This window comes from Vidua macroura, chromosome 6, assembly GCF_024509145.1.
Source record: "Vidua macroura isolate BioBank_ID:100142 chromosome 6, ASM2450914v1, whole genome shotgun sequence".
Taxonomy (NCBI): Eukaryota; Metazoa; Chordata; class Aves; order Passeriformes; family Viduidae; genus Vidua; species Vidua macroura.
This window is the reverse complement of record NC_071576.1, coordinates 33,029,121-33,042,784: the sequence shown is the minus strand read 5'-3', so window position 1 is coordinate 33,042,784 and position 13,664 is coordinate 33,029,121. Positions and strand designations below refer to the sequence as shown.

The following is a 13,664-nucleotide window of genomic DNA, read 5'->3' as shown; positions in this document are numbered from 1 at the left end:
ATAGAGCAACTTGACAGTAACTTGAAATGAGCTGTTGGTATGGGAGAGGGAAGCATTTGATGGCTTCCTTCTTGGACTGCTCACACACAATGTCCTGATGGCAGCTGCCAGTGCCGGTGAGACTGGTAAAGTTCACTTTAACCACTCCCTTACTGCAGTTCACTACTGCCATCTTTGACCTTTGTTCAAGTTTGGGGAACCAGGTCAGGGAGCAAATCATGTTAGCAGCTGGGAGAGGGTCACTTAGGAAGGGTAACCTCACCCATAGGTTAGAAACTGTGCTGCATGCTGCTGTATTCTAAAGGTGTGCTCACCCTTCCTAGCTGCAGCTGTGCCAAGTAAATAAGATGCTAATCCAGATGCTTCTCCTTACTGAGCATCTGCAGTAACTTGGAAGTATGCAGTCTGCCACTTAAATAATTCATGTGAGCGACAAGCAGTGTCCAGTTTATTAAGCTGTCATCAGCTGGCAGGTGATATAGTAAGTAACTAACATTTTAGTTTTGAGAATTTCCTTTACTACTTCAGCAGCTAGGCTGCATGGCAGGGTTTGGATATAGCCTTTAAGTATTGACCTGAAAAATGCTCATCTTGATGAACTGGCAGTGAAATCCTTGAGCTCGGTGCTTCCTCCATTCTAGCTGCCATGCACATGAGTGTTTCAGCCTTCACTCTGGCTTTCTGTACAAAAGGAGAAAAGGCTGGATTGTACCATACACTTCTCTACATCATTCCACTAAGATGACAAATACCAGTTAAGATAGTTTGAACTGAACTACTTATCTTCAACCAAATCCTTGCTGAGTAGATGCTTTTCTAATGTATATGAGACATGGTTCAAGGAGCTTGATGCTACTTTGCTGATTAGCCTAGACAGTAAGAAATGCACATAGAAAAAATTTAAGGCTCTAAGATTGCTTTTCTTGTTTTATTCTGTCTCAGGAGACAGAGACCAATTCACCTGAGTTTTGACATTGATGCTTTTGATCCCTCACTGGCTCCAGCAACGGGGACTCCTGTTCTAGGTGGATTAACTTACAGAGAAGGCATGTACATCACAGAGGAAATACACAACACAGGTAGGAGCTGACCAGCAGTACGGGGCTAAGCAAGGACAGGACAAACCACCCAGAGTTCATACTGGTTATGTTTTTCTGGTATAAATAGATAGTAAGAGTAGTCAAAGCAAAGGTGCCTGCAAAGTCAATTCAGCCTTCAGTAAGGGAAAAAGAAGTCCTGTGACTGGGCAATTCCCTTGGTGTTGGAAACATCTTAACCATCAACAACTTCAGCTTAGCAAAAGAAAATACACAATATGTTAACAACTAATGTCAAAAATGTGTAATACTGTTCCTTAATCCTAAACACATGAGGCGAGATGTGAAAATGGGCATCTGGAATAAAAAATGGGTGCAAACACTCTTAAATAGTTTGAAGTTCCATTCTAGGATTCAAGACCAACAAATCAAGCTTTCAAAAAATATACTGCAGTTGATTCAATATATGAGGACTTTTCATCTTATTACCATCAAGTTTTTATTTAATAGGTTTAAACAATATTATTTGTGGTAAAAGAAGGTTAAAAAAATCCCAACCAGACAATAGTCTATATATTCATGAACAGGATGGAAAAGAGTATGAGGTGAGATTATTTTATAACCCCTCATTTTTGGACTAGGAGAAAAAATGTTCCTCTCATAAATGTGTATGGAACATCAAACATTTTTCTTGAATGCTGAAAGCATGAATGAGTGAGGTAGTGATGATGTAAGGAAAAACCAAATTAAAAACACAAATTTACATCTGAGAACAAACCTCATCCCTCAAGAGCCAATCTTACTTGTCGAAGGGGTAGAACAGGTCACAAACCCAAATACCAGACTTGCTACAATGAATAAAAGGCTGTGAACAAAACCTTGCAGAAGACTGTACCCTTTGTCAGAGTAACAAAGCTGCAAATCATTTTCACAGGAATGCTTTCGGCTGTAGACATGGTTGAAGTCAATCCACTGCTCGGAGCTTCTCAAGAGGCAGTGAACGCAACTGCTCACCTTGCAGTCGATGTGATAGCAACGTGCTTTGGGCAGACAAGGGAAGGAGCACACATCGCTTTTGATGAACTCCCAACACCCAGCTCTCCAGATGAATCTGACAGTGAAGAGCAAGTGAGGATTTAAGAATCCATGTTGGATATACTGGACACTACAGAGCTCTGCTGAGGCACTTGAGTGGATAGATTGTCAACACTTGGCAAATACTGTTAACGTCTCAATTTTTAAATAAACTAGGTTTTTCCATTGATCAGTGGCTACTTTATTACATAGCAAGATTTATTCATTTAGTTAAGTATATACAAAATGAGAGAATAAAATATTTATTACCTTCTTATTAATCTTACCAGTAGTTCAAGCCTGTTTCTTTTTACTCCCATTCTCTGTCTTTCAAGTGTCAGTACAGTTTCAGTTGAATGTGCTGTCTCATGACTCAGTTCAACCCTCAGACAGTCAAAGGGAGCAGATAGCCCATCCTATTCCTCATCAGTGGAAAAGCTCATCTTGGTCATGAAGGTTCATTTCTTGCGAAAGAACTTGAAGTAGACCACACCGCCTAGGATGGCCAGCTCCAGGATGATGATAATTGACAGCAGCAACTTATTTGTGGTTATTCTAGAGTTAAAAAATAGAAATCCAAGGGTTTTTTTTCAGCTAGAATCTGAAAGCAGATTCTAGATCCAGATCACCATCTTACTTTCCCTGTTTCAGGAAGACCACACTGTGCTTTTGAAAAAGGTCTTAAGCAGAAAGAGCCAAACTCAATAGTTCACTACTCATGTTTTCCTGGAAATCCTGATTGAATCTCCTATTTCAGCAGTAGTAGTTCTGTTCCTCTTCCCCTGTCCCACAGAAGGCAGATCATTGCTCCTACTCCTTCAGTTAAGCAAAGAGGAAAACAATACCTGAAGTCCTGTGCTAAAAAACCCTCATTGTGGTGCTTTTACTTGTAACTATGTTGTTGAAGGAAAACTAAAATCCCAAAATAATAAAGTACTTTTACTACTGAAAACTAGACAATTATCACAACTTCCTTTAGCAATGGGCATAAAGGAAAGGTTGTGCAGAGATAAGTACCTGCTGGGAATACAATCTATGAACTGGGTTTTTAAGGCTAATTAAACAATATAGCTGAACTGCAAATCCACTTAAGAAGTCAAGGTTTTAGCCATCAAAACAGTACATGGTCCCGCTCACAGTGTCTCATGGGCCAGCCTAGGACTAACTGCTCTAGGGCACTAGTGTGGGCTAAACAGATTTCTCTGTCATCAGGCATCTAACTTGCCCAATGCTGCAGTGATTTATGGCACAGCTTTTCCCAACCTGAATGAGTGGCATCTGAAGGCACCATGAGCAAGTTTCTGTTCTCACCATGGTTTGGATGGTTAAAGACCCTACATCATCCTGACCAAACAGCACACATTCAGTGCTGTTCAACAGCCTGTACTCCATTAAGCAATTACCAGAGAGGAAAACACACAAATTAGCATCTGCATGTGGGCACACATTCTGTTTACACATTCCCTAAAACCTCCCTGCAGTCCCAGCTGACATTCTATTTTCCCCCTAAATCCAGCAGGCACCAATGCTCCATGCTGCTGTCAGTCACACCACTCACCTCCGAGACATCGAGCGTAGAATCTTGCGACTCTTGCTCAAGTTCTCACTTGTATTCACCAACTGAGGAGAGACAGAAGTTACTTATCAGTTAAACAAGCACACATCAACTCTGGAAAGATGCATGTGAAAGCAGCTGGGGTTGAAATACTGCAATGAATTATAGAACCAAGGATGACCATGTACTCTCAAAATTGAGACACAACATTGTTTTCTACCCACAATACCAGCTGGAAGCATTACCTCTTTTCTAAAGAGAAATTAAGACTTTTGTGTACACTTTCCCTTAGATACATACAAAGATATGCAATTTGAGACCACTTTCTTCCTCTTTAGTTAATATACAAATATCAGAAAAATGGTATTAGCTTCTTTCATTGTTTCATTTCTGTTAACACCAGAAGAAAGTGCCAACAGATGTGTTCATCCTTGTGCATATCAAAGTGTTTGAAATGCTGCTCAAGTTCTATCAACGAAAGAACTGTGTTGCACTCAGAGGTCTAAGTGACCCAGTGGGTACAAGCTCTGAGCTGTTAATGGATAATCCATTTCAGCTTTGTATTGCCCAGAAATGAAATGCCCAGCATACCCAGTCAGCTATTAAGAAACATGTAATGAAGTGAGGTTATAGAAAACTAAAAAAAGGTTTTGCTTCACAGACACGATTCATGATGCATGCCCACTGTTCTCCAGGTAAGATTTCACTATTCTACTTCTGAACATTCTAGGGAAATGAAGGGTAAGCCAGGTCACTTTTATCACAGACACCTGCCTTGCACAATTCCTCTGTAGTTTAACATGTTGCCCTCAACTGCAGAACTGCTTCTGTGTTTCTTTGCACTGAGATGCACTGGACAAAGCTGGGAAGAAAACTATCAAGTCCATTCAGAGCTTAGTAGATTTCCAATCTTCACTATGAAAGAACAAGAAAGAAGAAAGTCTGCTTCCAGCTGGAATGTGTGGTTCACACAATTCCACAATTCATTGCCAAAGAGGCTCTCGATATAAGTCACAGACCCTGTTTAGTGATGAACACAGCAGTGGTGGGTTAAGAGTTGGATTCAATGATCTTTGAGTCCTTTTCCAACCTAAATAATTCTATGCTTCTGTGAACTATCTGTTGAGAGACTGACACCTGAAAGACTGTACTATTTTTTTATTAGCTAAAGGACAAAAACTATACCTTCAAATCTTAAGATCAATTTCCTATCCTGCTTTCTAACCCAAATTTTGGAACAGGACAAATCAAACTCTGACTGAAATTACAGAACTACTTAAATGAAAAAGCTACTGGCTTTCTTGCAATGAGTAGAAAGAACTCCCAAAATCACGGGTATGTTTTTTGTTTTGGCTGAGTGGCTTATTTGCCAAACTCTGTGTCCCCTGAAGTCAGTCACCTAAAAGCTTTACGCTTGGGATCCCTTGCACACACACAGAAAATCCCAACAGTTTGTTAGTTCAAAAATCAAACTGTCAGTTTTGCATATGTTTGTAAACAAAACAAGTGAACTAGTTTTTGAAGCTTTCACAGCAGAAGCAGAACTTCTTGAACCAAGGATGAGGAATAGACATCTTGTCTGACATATTCTCTCTCTCTGCAAATATTGGAAAGCTAGTAATTACGTAATTCCTCTTCTACAACATTTACTTTCATTATGAAAATTTGCTAACTGCTTCCAAAATCTTAACTTTAACTAGTAAACTAGTCACAAGGCAAATCCTTAACAATTTTCTGATCTCTAACTTTTTCAGTAATGCTATTTTTTCTAGCAGATCTATAGGTCTAATCTCCCATCTTGCTCAGACACAGCAGCAGACATTTAACCACCATGCTTTGGACCCTTGTACAGTAATTATTTTTCTTTTCTGAGAACAAGCAGAAATGTGGCAGCCTGAATTTGGTCTGTAGAGATATCCAATCAGATGACTACGCCTAGGAAAGTCTCTGAGAGTAATTACTGGCATACAGTTCCCACTAAGTAACATCAGATTGTTTCAAAGCAATGCCCAGTTTCTTGCTTACCCTGCTCTTGGTGCGTTCCAGTTGCTCCCGCTGCTCCCCGAGTTCCTCGATGATATCTGTGCCAATCTGATCGGTTTCAGCCGCGATTCGGTGCGAGCGCTCGATGCTCTCACTGGCTCGGTTCAGACTGTCTGTGCCCTGGAGAAGCAGCACCCTCTGTGACTGCAGGTTAGTCTGAAAAATAATGGATGCTTAACTATTAAAGCACAAAGACAGGAGTATTGGGCTTGTGACATTAAAAAGTTAGAAAGTGACTCCATAGGCCATCCATTTGTATTAGCTGTACATACTTCTTATGTTAACTGATGCAGCCCAGTTAATTTTGGCCAAGCCTTGTTCACCTTGTAAGATTATGGCCAAATCTGGTTAAATCTCTAAAAAGGATACAGCACTGAAGAGTTAAAACAGTTCCAAAAAACTGTCTTTGTAACAATTTACTTTTCCATCAAAGAACATTTACATGAAAATAGTACCTTTCTTTTCCACATGCTAACTTTTACTTCCATTCACATCTAAAGTCAGCCTTATTTTCGACTTCACAGTTGGTTGCCAGGGAAATCTTTAAGAGTTTACAGTCAAAAGGATTAGGAACAAACAGCACTAACAGATGGACTGCTAAGTAACAAAGATCCTCTTTTCATGCCAGTTGCCTGGTCTAGAGGATAAGGAATGTTTGCTGACCTTGGGGTCAGAAGGTAGCTCAAAATAAAATGTTTTCTTAAGCTTCAGAAAGTCTAATCCATCACCCTGCTCTCAGGTTTTAGAATAATCAGTCAAGAGGAATCAAATGTAAAAAATTCCCAAGCTGCAGCAGAAGGAAATACTAAGCAAAGAACCCCCCCTCATCTAAGGCAGAGAAATGAAAAGCCCACCTCCATGAACTTTCTGTACACATGACAGCACTTTGAAGACAATAAGGAGATTCAGTCTCACTAGCTCAGATATCTCTAAGCCTATCAGGTAAACAAGAAATTGGTGTACTTTTTGCATTGTAGCAGCAAAACCATAGTGAAAAAAAGTGCTAGATGGAGGAAAAATCCTTATATTTTCTTAAAATTATTTACACTAAGATCGCTTAAAAAATAATTCTACCAAAGAACCTATACAATGCACGATTCACACTTCGTAAGTTTTGGAGTTAGAACTAGGTAAGTTAACTTTTTTAGTATCATTTCTGTGTTTTCTCTTCTGTAGGAAGGGAAGCCTGTGGAATGATTAAACGAGGAGTTTCAGTACAGAATGTCGTGCAAATTGCTAACCACATGGCTTTCAAGGAGTTCCATTTTGATTATATTCCTATCTTTGTTTTAGAACAGAAAAGCTCTCCTCTGAGTTCCAGGTGTTCTTTCTCCTCCCTGAGATATTCATGTTACATGCATAGGGATATACAGGGAATTATAAAAACACAGAGGTGGCTTAAAGTAGAAACACTGTAAACAATGCATCTGGGATACTGCTTTTGTACAATCACAGCACAGCTAAATAAAATTTAATCCTTACACTCTGTTCATTTTCTGTGGCAAAGATTCCATATTTTGTATCGCCTTGGTTTCCACGGCCCAATCCCAAATCTGTGCTTCTCATCTCCCTCTGGAACATGGAGAGGTCTCTTCTGTAGGCTCGGATTTTGCTCATCATTTGGTTGCGGAAAGGCATAGGAGCGTACTTCAGTTCTTCCTCCATTTCCCGCAGCTTTAACAAAAGAAAGCATGCATTCTTTAAAGCACCAAATCTCTTCTTAGCAGCAGCTGTATACTCAAAACTCAGCACCAGATGAAGGGATTCACATGTTTGTGTTGGACTGGGACACTAAATCCCACACCCCATCTAGTGTTGAGTACACCACGGTACCCAATGCTGTCGAGCCCATGTGCATTTTCAGATACACAATGCCTCAATAAATGCTTGATTTTTTTCCCCTAAAATATCACTCTAAATTTCAAAATTTGCAATTCTCACTTTCTTATAGTTTAAGCATTTATATGATGGGTATCACCTTTCTATTATATCTGTGCAACAGAGACAGAATCATAGGATGGTTTGGGTTGAAAGAGACCTTAAAGACCACCTTGTTCCAACACCCCTGCCATGGGTAAGGACACCTTCCACTAGACCAGGTTGAATACTGTCCTTGAATACTTCCAGGGATGGGGCATCCAGGGACATCACCCTGATGCCAGAGTGGGGCATGACCAGGACTGACTGTTATGACTTTTTCAAATGCCATGGACAGTGGCTTAGCAACTACATCAGCCAATTCCCTCAGGATTCTGGGATGCATCCCATCAGGTCCCATAGACATATGTATGTTCAGGTTTCTCATGTGGTCATGAACCTGATCATCCCCTAAAGGGAGGAATTTGCTCCCACTGTCCTGGCATGGCAGTCCACTAACCCAAGAGATGTGGGAAAAGAGATTACCATTGAAGACTGAGGTAAACAAGATGTTGAGTACCTCAGCCATCTCCCCATTCAGATCTATTGCATGGGTAGGCACAGCACTAAATTCATGCTCTGAACATCCAGGCTTGGCAACTGGAATTACAATCTGCAAGCCACAAGATTTTGGATGGATGAATTTTCACATCAACGTCTAGTGACAGTCGTAACAAATTCAAAATGCTTAAAGCTGTATGCCAACATGAGCTCTCACAGTAGGAGCTCCACATCTCATACATCACCTAGAGGTACCAGTCAATAAACCCCAGTAAGTTAGGGGAATAAAGCATGATGTTCAGCTGTGACTAAAAAACAACCTAACAAACTGCACACTGAAATACGAAAAGAAAGCTTAATCCATAATGTCTTGCTTTAAAAGATGAGTCACATGGCTTTTTTGGTGCTGTTCCATATCACCTGCTGTCCAGCAAGCCTATACATTACTACAGAAAGATCAGACAGGCTAAGACCAACATGAAAACACACAGTAGGGCAATAAAAAAACCCAGGCAGCAGATTCTCTACATGCCTGCCCTAAAACCTCTAGCAATTTTAACTGCACCTCCTCTGTTGTACTTTTTTCAACAAACTGAAGGCAATTATCAAAACTGAGCATTCAAAAACCCCTCAAAAAACACATAAGAATATGTGTCTAGATTTATGTATGCATATAAGTATACACAACAGTCTTATCAAACACAGACACACCTCTCAGATCAATCATCAAACAGTAAAAAAATCAAACTCCTGCCTGCCAGAACAGGATCCATAAAAAAGTAACATTTGTAAGCACTGTCCTTTTTAAGGCAGCAGTCTTTCAAGCATCAGGAAGGCTGGAAGCCTCACACTCACAGTCTCATTTGCTTCACGCTGCTTCTCATCGAATTCTCGAACCAGTTTTTTCTTCTCCTCTGGGAAAGTAAAAGCAGTATGTCAGATAAACTATAGAGAAATGACAACAGAACTCCAAGTCAATCCATTAAAAACAAGGAAGCTGACACAGACAGCTGGCTGCAGAACACCAGGTCAAAATTTATCTGAAATGGGAACAGCTTGTTCTTACGACAATTTTTCAGATGGGAGTGGGGCAAAAGAGCAGAAATTGCTCTTCCAAATGCTGAACACTGCCTCTGGTAGACAAAAGAAGTCATTTTTCAAATATTTTTCTGACCTACTGTCCTTCAATATCCACTGACAGAATTGCATGTTGAAAAACATTTTGTGTGAAAGAGCAGCAAAGACACATTGGTAAAGAGCTCATAAATACATTTCTTATTTTTTGGAAACACTTGGCTGAAACTATACTTTGGATTTGAACAGAACATCAGGTCAATCTACATTTTCAAGTGAGACCTGAAGGTCCTGGCAGATCTGGCACTCTGCATTCCTGTGGTCATAAAGTACCTAAGTACACAGGATAAGCATTCCAGAGTTCTCTGAGATAAAAGATGCCACCAAGGTATCACTTCAGGTTCACAGACTAAAGCCCAAATGCTTCCCTCTTGTGGAATGACATGAGTTGTTTGAATCAGCCAACAACACTAGACATTTTAGTTGTTTGAGACAGTAATTTACCCAGATCTGTGTACCTAGGGCTTTGGAGACCAAAGAATGGGTTTCACTGCTGTTACTCTATTTTTAAACAAAATCTTAAGGCATGCATTTTTCATGTGTTAAAAAAAACTATCATATCTCTCTAACATCCACCATCAATGAAAGTCTAAATCCAAAACTTTCCTTAGCTCAACTGAGCAAAACCACATGTTCTGCCATCTTGCAAAAGCACTGAAGATGAACACCAGAGGACTGTTGTAGAGTACTGCAAACAAAACCAAATTCTATCAGAAATCTAGATAACTATCCACCTAGTTTAATTCACCTCTCTCAAAAGAGTGTTATTCAGTCTTAAACAAAATTCTAGGCAGCAGAAAATGTAGACTGCCATCTTGGTAAAACTCCTCCAATTAATTTAATTAAAGACAAAATTACATACAACAGTATAAAAACATCATCACAGTTAAAAAAACTCACTTGCTAATGCCTTTTGGTAAGAACAGTCCTCTGTAAAAGAAGTAGTTTTTAAACCACTGAGATCTCAACAGAAGATAGGAAAAAACTTGAAGTGTTCAGAACATTGGTATATAGCTCCTCTCACATACACAACATGCCTAAGCTGTAGCCTTTCCTTCTCAGTTCAAATTCAGATTAAGCCCAGAATCTGAACTGTAGAGAACTTAAGACAGAACTAAAACTCATCATCTAAAAAGTAGCTGTGGTCTCACGTAGCACACAGAATTATTACAGACTAAGCTACATCATAACTGTTAATATATTACACATCAGCTGGTATCAGGAAATACAATTTCACATCTCAATTTATTCAGGAGGAAATGCTGACTTAAGAGGTTCTTAAATACACTCTCCTCAACTTCCTCCATGATTTGCACCATATACATTTGTACTGACACCATTGTTTGTGCAGCTGGGTTACAAGTGAAATCATGGACATGAACGCTGGAAAAACAGCCTTTGGAAGTCAGTAATTTGTTTCATACAGGTTATTTCACTAATCTGATTCAAGCAATGCCCTCTTAAACCCACTCTGTTGTCTCAAAGTAATGGAAACCCATCAGAGATCTGGAAAAGCAGCATTTCCCTGCTTTATTTTTCCTGTGCAGACTAATAAGATGCTGCACTTATAAGCTGGCAGACAAAGAAATGCCAGCTTCCAAAAGGCATAGAATCATGGAATGGTTTAGGTAAACCAAGCAGCTTGAGACCTTTTTGTCTACAGGTCAACAAGAAATCCAGCAATGTGGCTTGAAAACATTCTACTGGATCTGGCCGGTATCCAGAAACACCAAAATACACTGAGAGATTCACTTGGTGTCACTCTGCATTGAACCACAACTCAAAGCACAAGGACAGAACTCCAGAATGCAGCAGCAGTGCCTGTGCCACGGCAGCATTGCCCACATGATCATCAACATTAAACTGACTTATTTCCAATCACTTAGAAAGAGATTCAGTTGGAAAGTACAACTAACTGAATTCGTGGAGAGGAAAATACATTATTTGAAACTTATCTAGGCTGTTTCCCCTTCTTACAAATTTGGAAGGGGAAAAAAAGGTTGTTTCTCGAATTAGGAATTTGTCATCTTGTTTATATAGAGTGAAACAGCATTTCCAAACCTCTGCCCCTCAAAGATGTCCCAAGGACTACAGGTTCTGTGTTGCTTTTGGAGCATGTGAATTGTCTTAAAAGAGTATTCCAAGGTCTCTTTTATCACCTCCTGAATATTTTGGGATCAAATAACTAAAAAAATAAACATATATACTCCCCTCCTCCTAAGTACATGAAGCAAACCAAGAACATTAGGAGAGTGGAATGACTCTACCAGATAGACAAATTCCTAAATCTTAAACTCTCTTAGAAACACTTTCAAAAAATAGTGCCAGGATTTTTGCAGGGAAAAAAAAAAAAAAAAAAAGCAAAAAGCAAAGAATAGAACAGTTGTATTCAAATTCTTTAGCATGTCTGAAAATTCAACTTGCAGTTATTTACAATCTATTGAAAAAAAATCCCAAGTATTGCAAAAATAGTTGCCTGTAAATACTCCATTTAAGCCCATGGCTCAGAATTCATTGCTCATGACTACCACAGTGTCAAGGAGACCTGACTAAGTTTTACTTCACCAAAAACAGATCATGCTCATTTCTATAGGGAAATAAGGATTTCTACCAGAAAAGGTATTGCTTCTTTTAAGCTTTTTATCCTTGTTGACCACTCATGAAATTAAGTCAGGTTTGCAAGTTGTCATTTGTGGGTTTCAACACCTTTCTTGTACCAAACTTCCTGGAAATGCCGATGCCAAGGACTGTGACCCTGAATTTAACTCATTATTAAGCAGAAAGTCAGGTAAGAAACAGGACGTTAAGCGTTTCATGCTCTGTGTTATCTAGTGCAGACTGGTATATTCTGAACAAACTGTTTTTATGATTTTACATAAACTTGATCAGCTGTGGGAGAATGAACACTACAGCAGAACGTGGCTGACAGTCCTTGCCCATCACTAGGGTACAAAACCTGAACTGAACTACAGCAGCTCATAACAGCCATAGATTACATCTCTTATATGAAGGGTTCAATCAGAGGCATTCAGTGACACTGGTGAAATTCTCCTTGTCACATTGCTTCCCTTTCTGGTTCTCAGAACGCTGTCAAGTATCAAGGATTGAATCAGAAGCACAGATCCTTACAGAGGAGTGTTCTGTCAGAGCATGTTACCCACTGGTGTGCGATAAAGAATACCTGTAAAACCAGGTTGTGCTTCTAATACAACTTGGTGTGGCTAGAACGATAGGTTTTCTCTATTTTCGGAGTACATAGTGCACAAACCAGACTTTTAAAACAATAATTTAAAATGCAAAGATTCTCCAACAAATCTACAGATGCTTCTGGGAAGTTCTGACAATAAAAACTGCTTCTATTTCTACCAATGAGGTTTTAAATGTGAATCCAACATAGCAAATTAAAAAAAAGGGGGGACAAGAACCCCAAACCCCCAAAGCACTGCAGTTGTTACAGAATCACGGAATCAATTAGGCTGGAAAAGACCTTTGCAGTCACTGAGTCCAACCTGACCTAACATCACCTTGTCAACTGGACCATGGTACTAACTGCCACATTCAATCCTTCCTTAAACATCTCCATGGGAGGGTCACTCCACCACCTCCCTGGGCAGCTCGTTCCAATGTCTAATCACCCTTCTGTGAAGAAATTCTTCCTAATGTCCAACTTTAACCTCTCCTGGTGCAGCTTCAGACTGTGTCCTCTTGTCCTGTCACTGGTTGCCTGCGAGAAGAGGCCGACCCCCACCTGGCTGCAGCTTCCTTTCAGGTGGCTGTGGAGAGTGAGGAGGACACCCCTGAGCCTCCTGTTCTCCAGTTCAAATAGAAACAGCATGAAATAGCGTCCAAATAACGACTCCTCCTCAGAGGCTGATGCCGTGAACCTAGCACGGCAGTGCTTGCCAGCGGAGTTGAAATTTTTCAGAGCAGAGGAGCTCCGGGGGAGTGAAGCCACACACCTGCAAAGCCACCAGGACATGGCAGCAGCTGAGAACAACACACGGCAGAGCCACCCGCCTCCTCCCAGCAAGCACCTACCAGAAGCGACCTCCCCAGTCCCTACAACCGCAAAGCCCCCCACACAAAGTCCTGAAGGGACACTGCCTTCCCAGCTGCTCAAACACGCCTGTCTAATGAGAAGCACCCGAACACTCCTGCCACAGCCCCGCAGCCGGCGGGGCACCTCCGGCCGGAGGGACCGCGGCCCCGCCCGTGTCCCGACGAACGTCCACTCCCCCTCCCCGCCTCACCGGCCGCGCTGCCCCGCAGCCGATCGGGGACGCCCCGCAGGTCTCCGTGCAGCCCGCGGAAGATCTCGTGCAGCCGCTCCAGGTGCTCCGAGGACGCGGAGCCGCGGCCCGCCATGGCCCCACACCCCCGCGCCCCCGGCCCTGCCCCGTCAG

General features: G+C 41.0%; 2 protein-coding genes across 2 annotated transcripts in view; one reads left to right on the top strand and one right to left on the bottom strand.

Annotated features, from left to right (window-relative positions):
* Positions 1-2,301, top strand: part of ARG2 (arginase 2) — a 20,313-nt gene extending 18,012 nt beyond the window's left edge. Inside the window, exons 7-8 of the mRNA XM_053979236.1 lie at positions 943-1,079; positions 1,972-2,301. Of these exons, the coding sequence (XP_053835211.1) occupies positions 943-1,079; positions 1,972-2,177 (343 nt within the window). The 3' untranslated portion in view covers positions 2,178-2,301. The remainder of the gene's footprint in view (positions 1-942; positions 1,080-1,971) is intronic.
* VTI1B (vesicle transport through interaction with t-SNAREs 1B) lies at positions 2,290-13,664 on the bottom strand. Its single transcript, XM_053979237.1, has 6 exons — positions 13,512-13,664; positions 8,983-9,041; positions 7,192-7,383; positions 5,692-5,865; positions 3,670-3,731; positions 2,290-2,666 (listed from the first exon to the last, which is right to left on the bottom strand). The coding sequence occupies exons 1-6, from the start codon at positions 13,624-13,626 to the stop codon at positions 2,570-2,572; spliced, it is 699 nt and encodes a 232-aa protein (XP_053835212.1). The 5' UTR covers positions 13,627-13,664; the 3' UTR covers positions 2,290-2,569.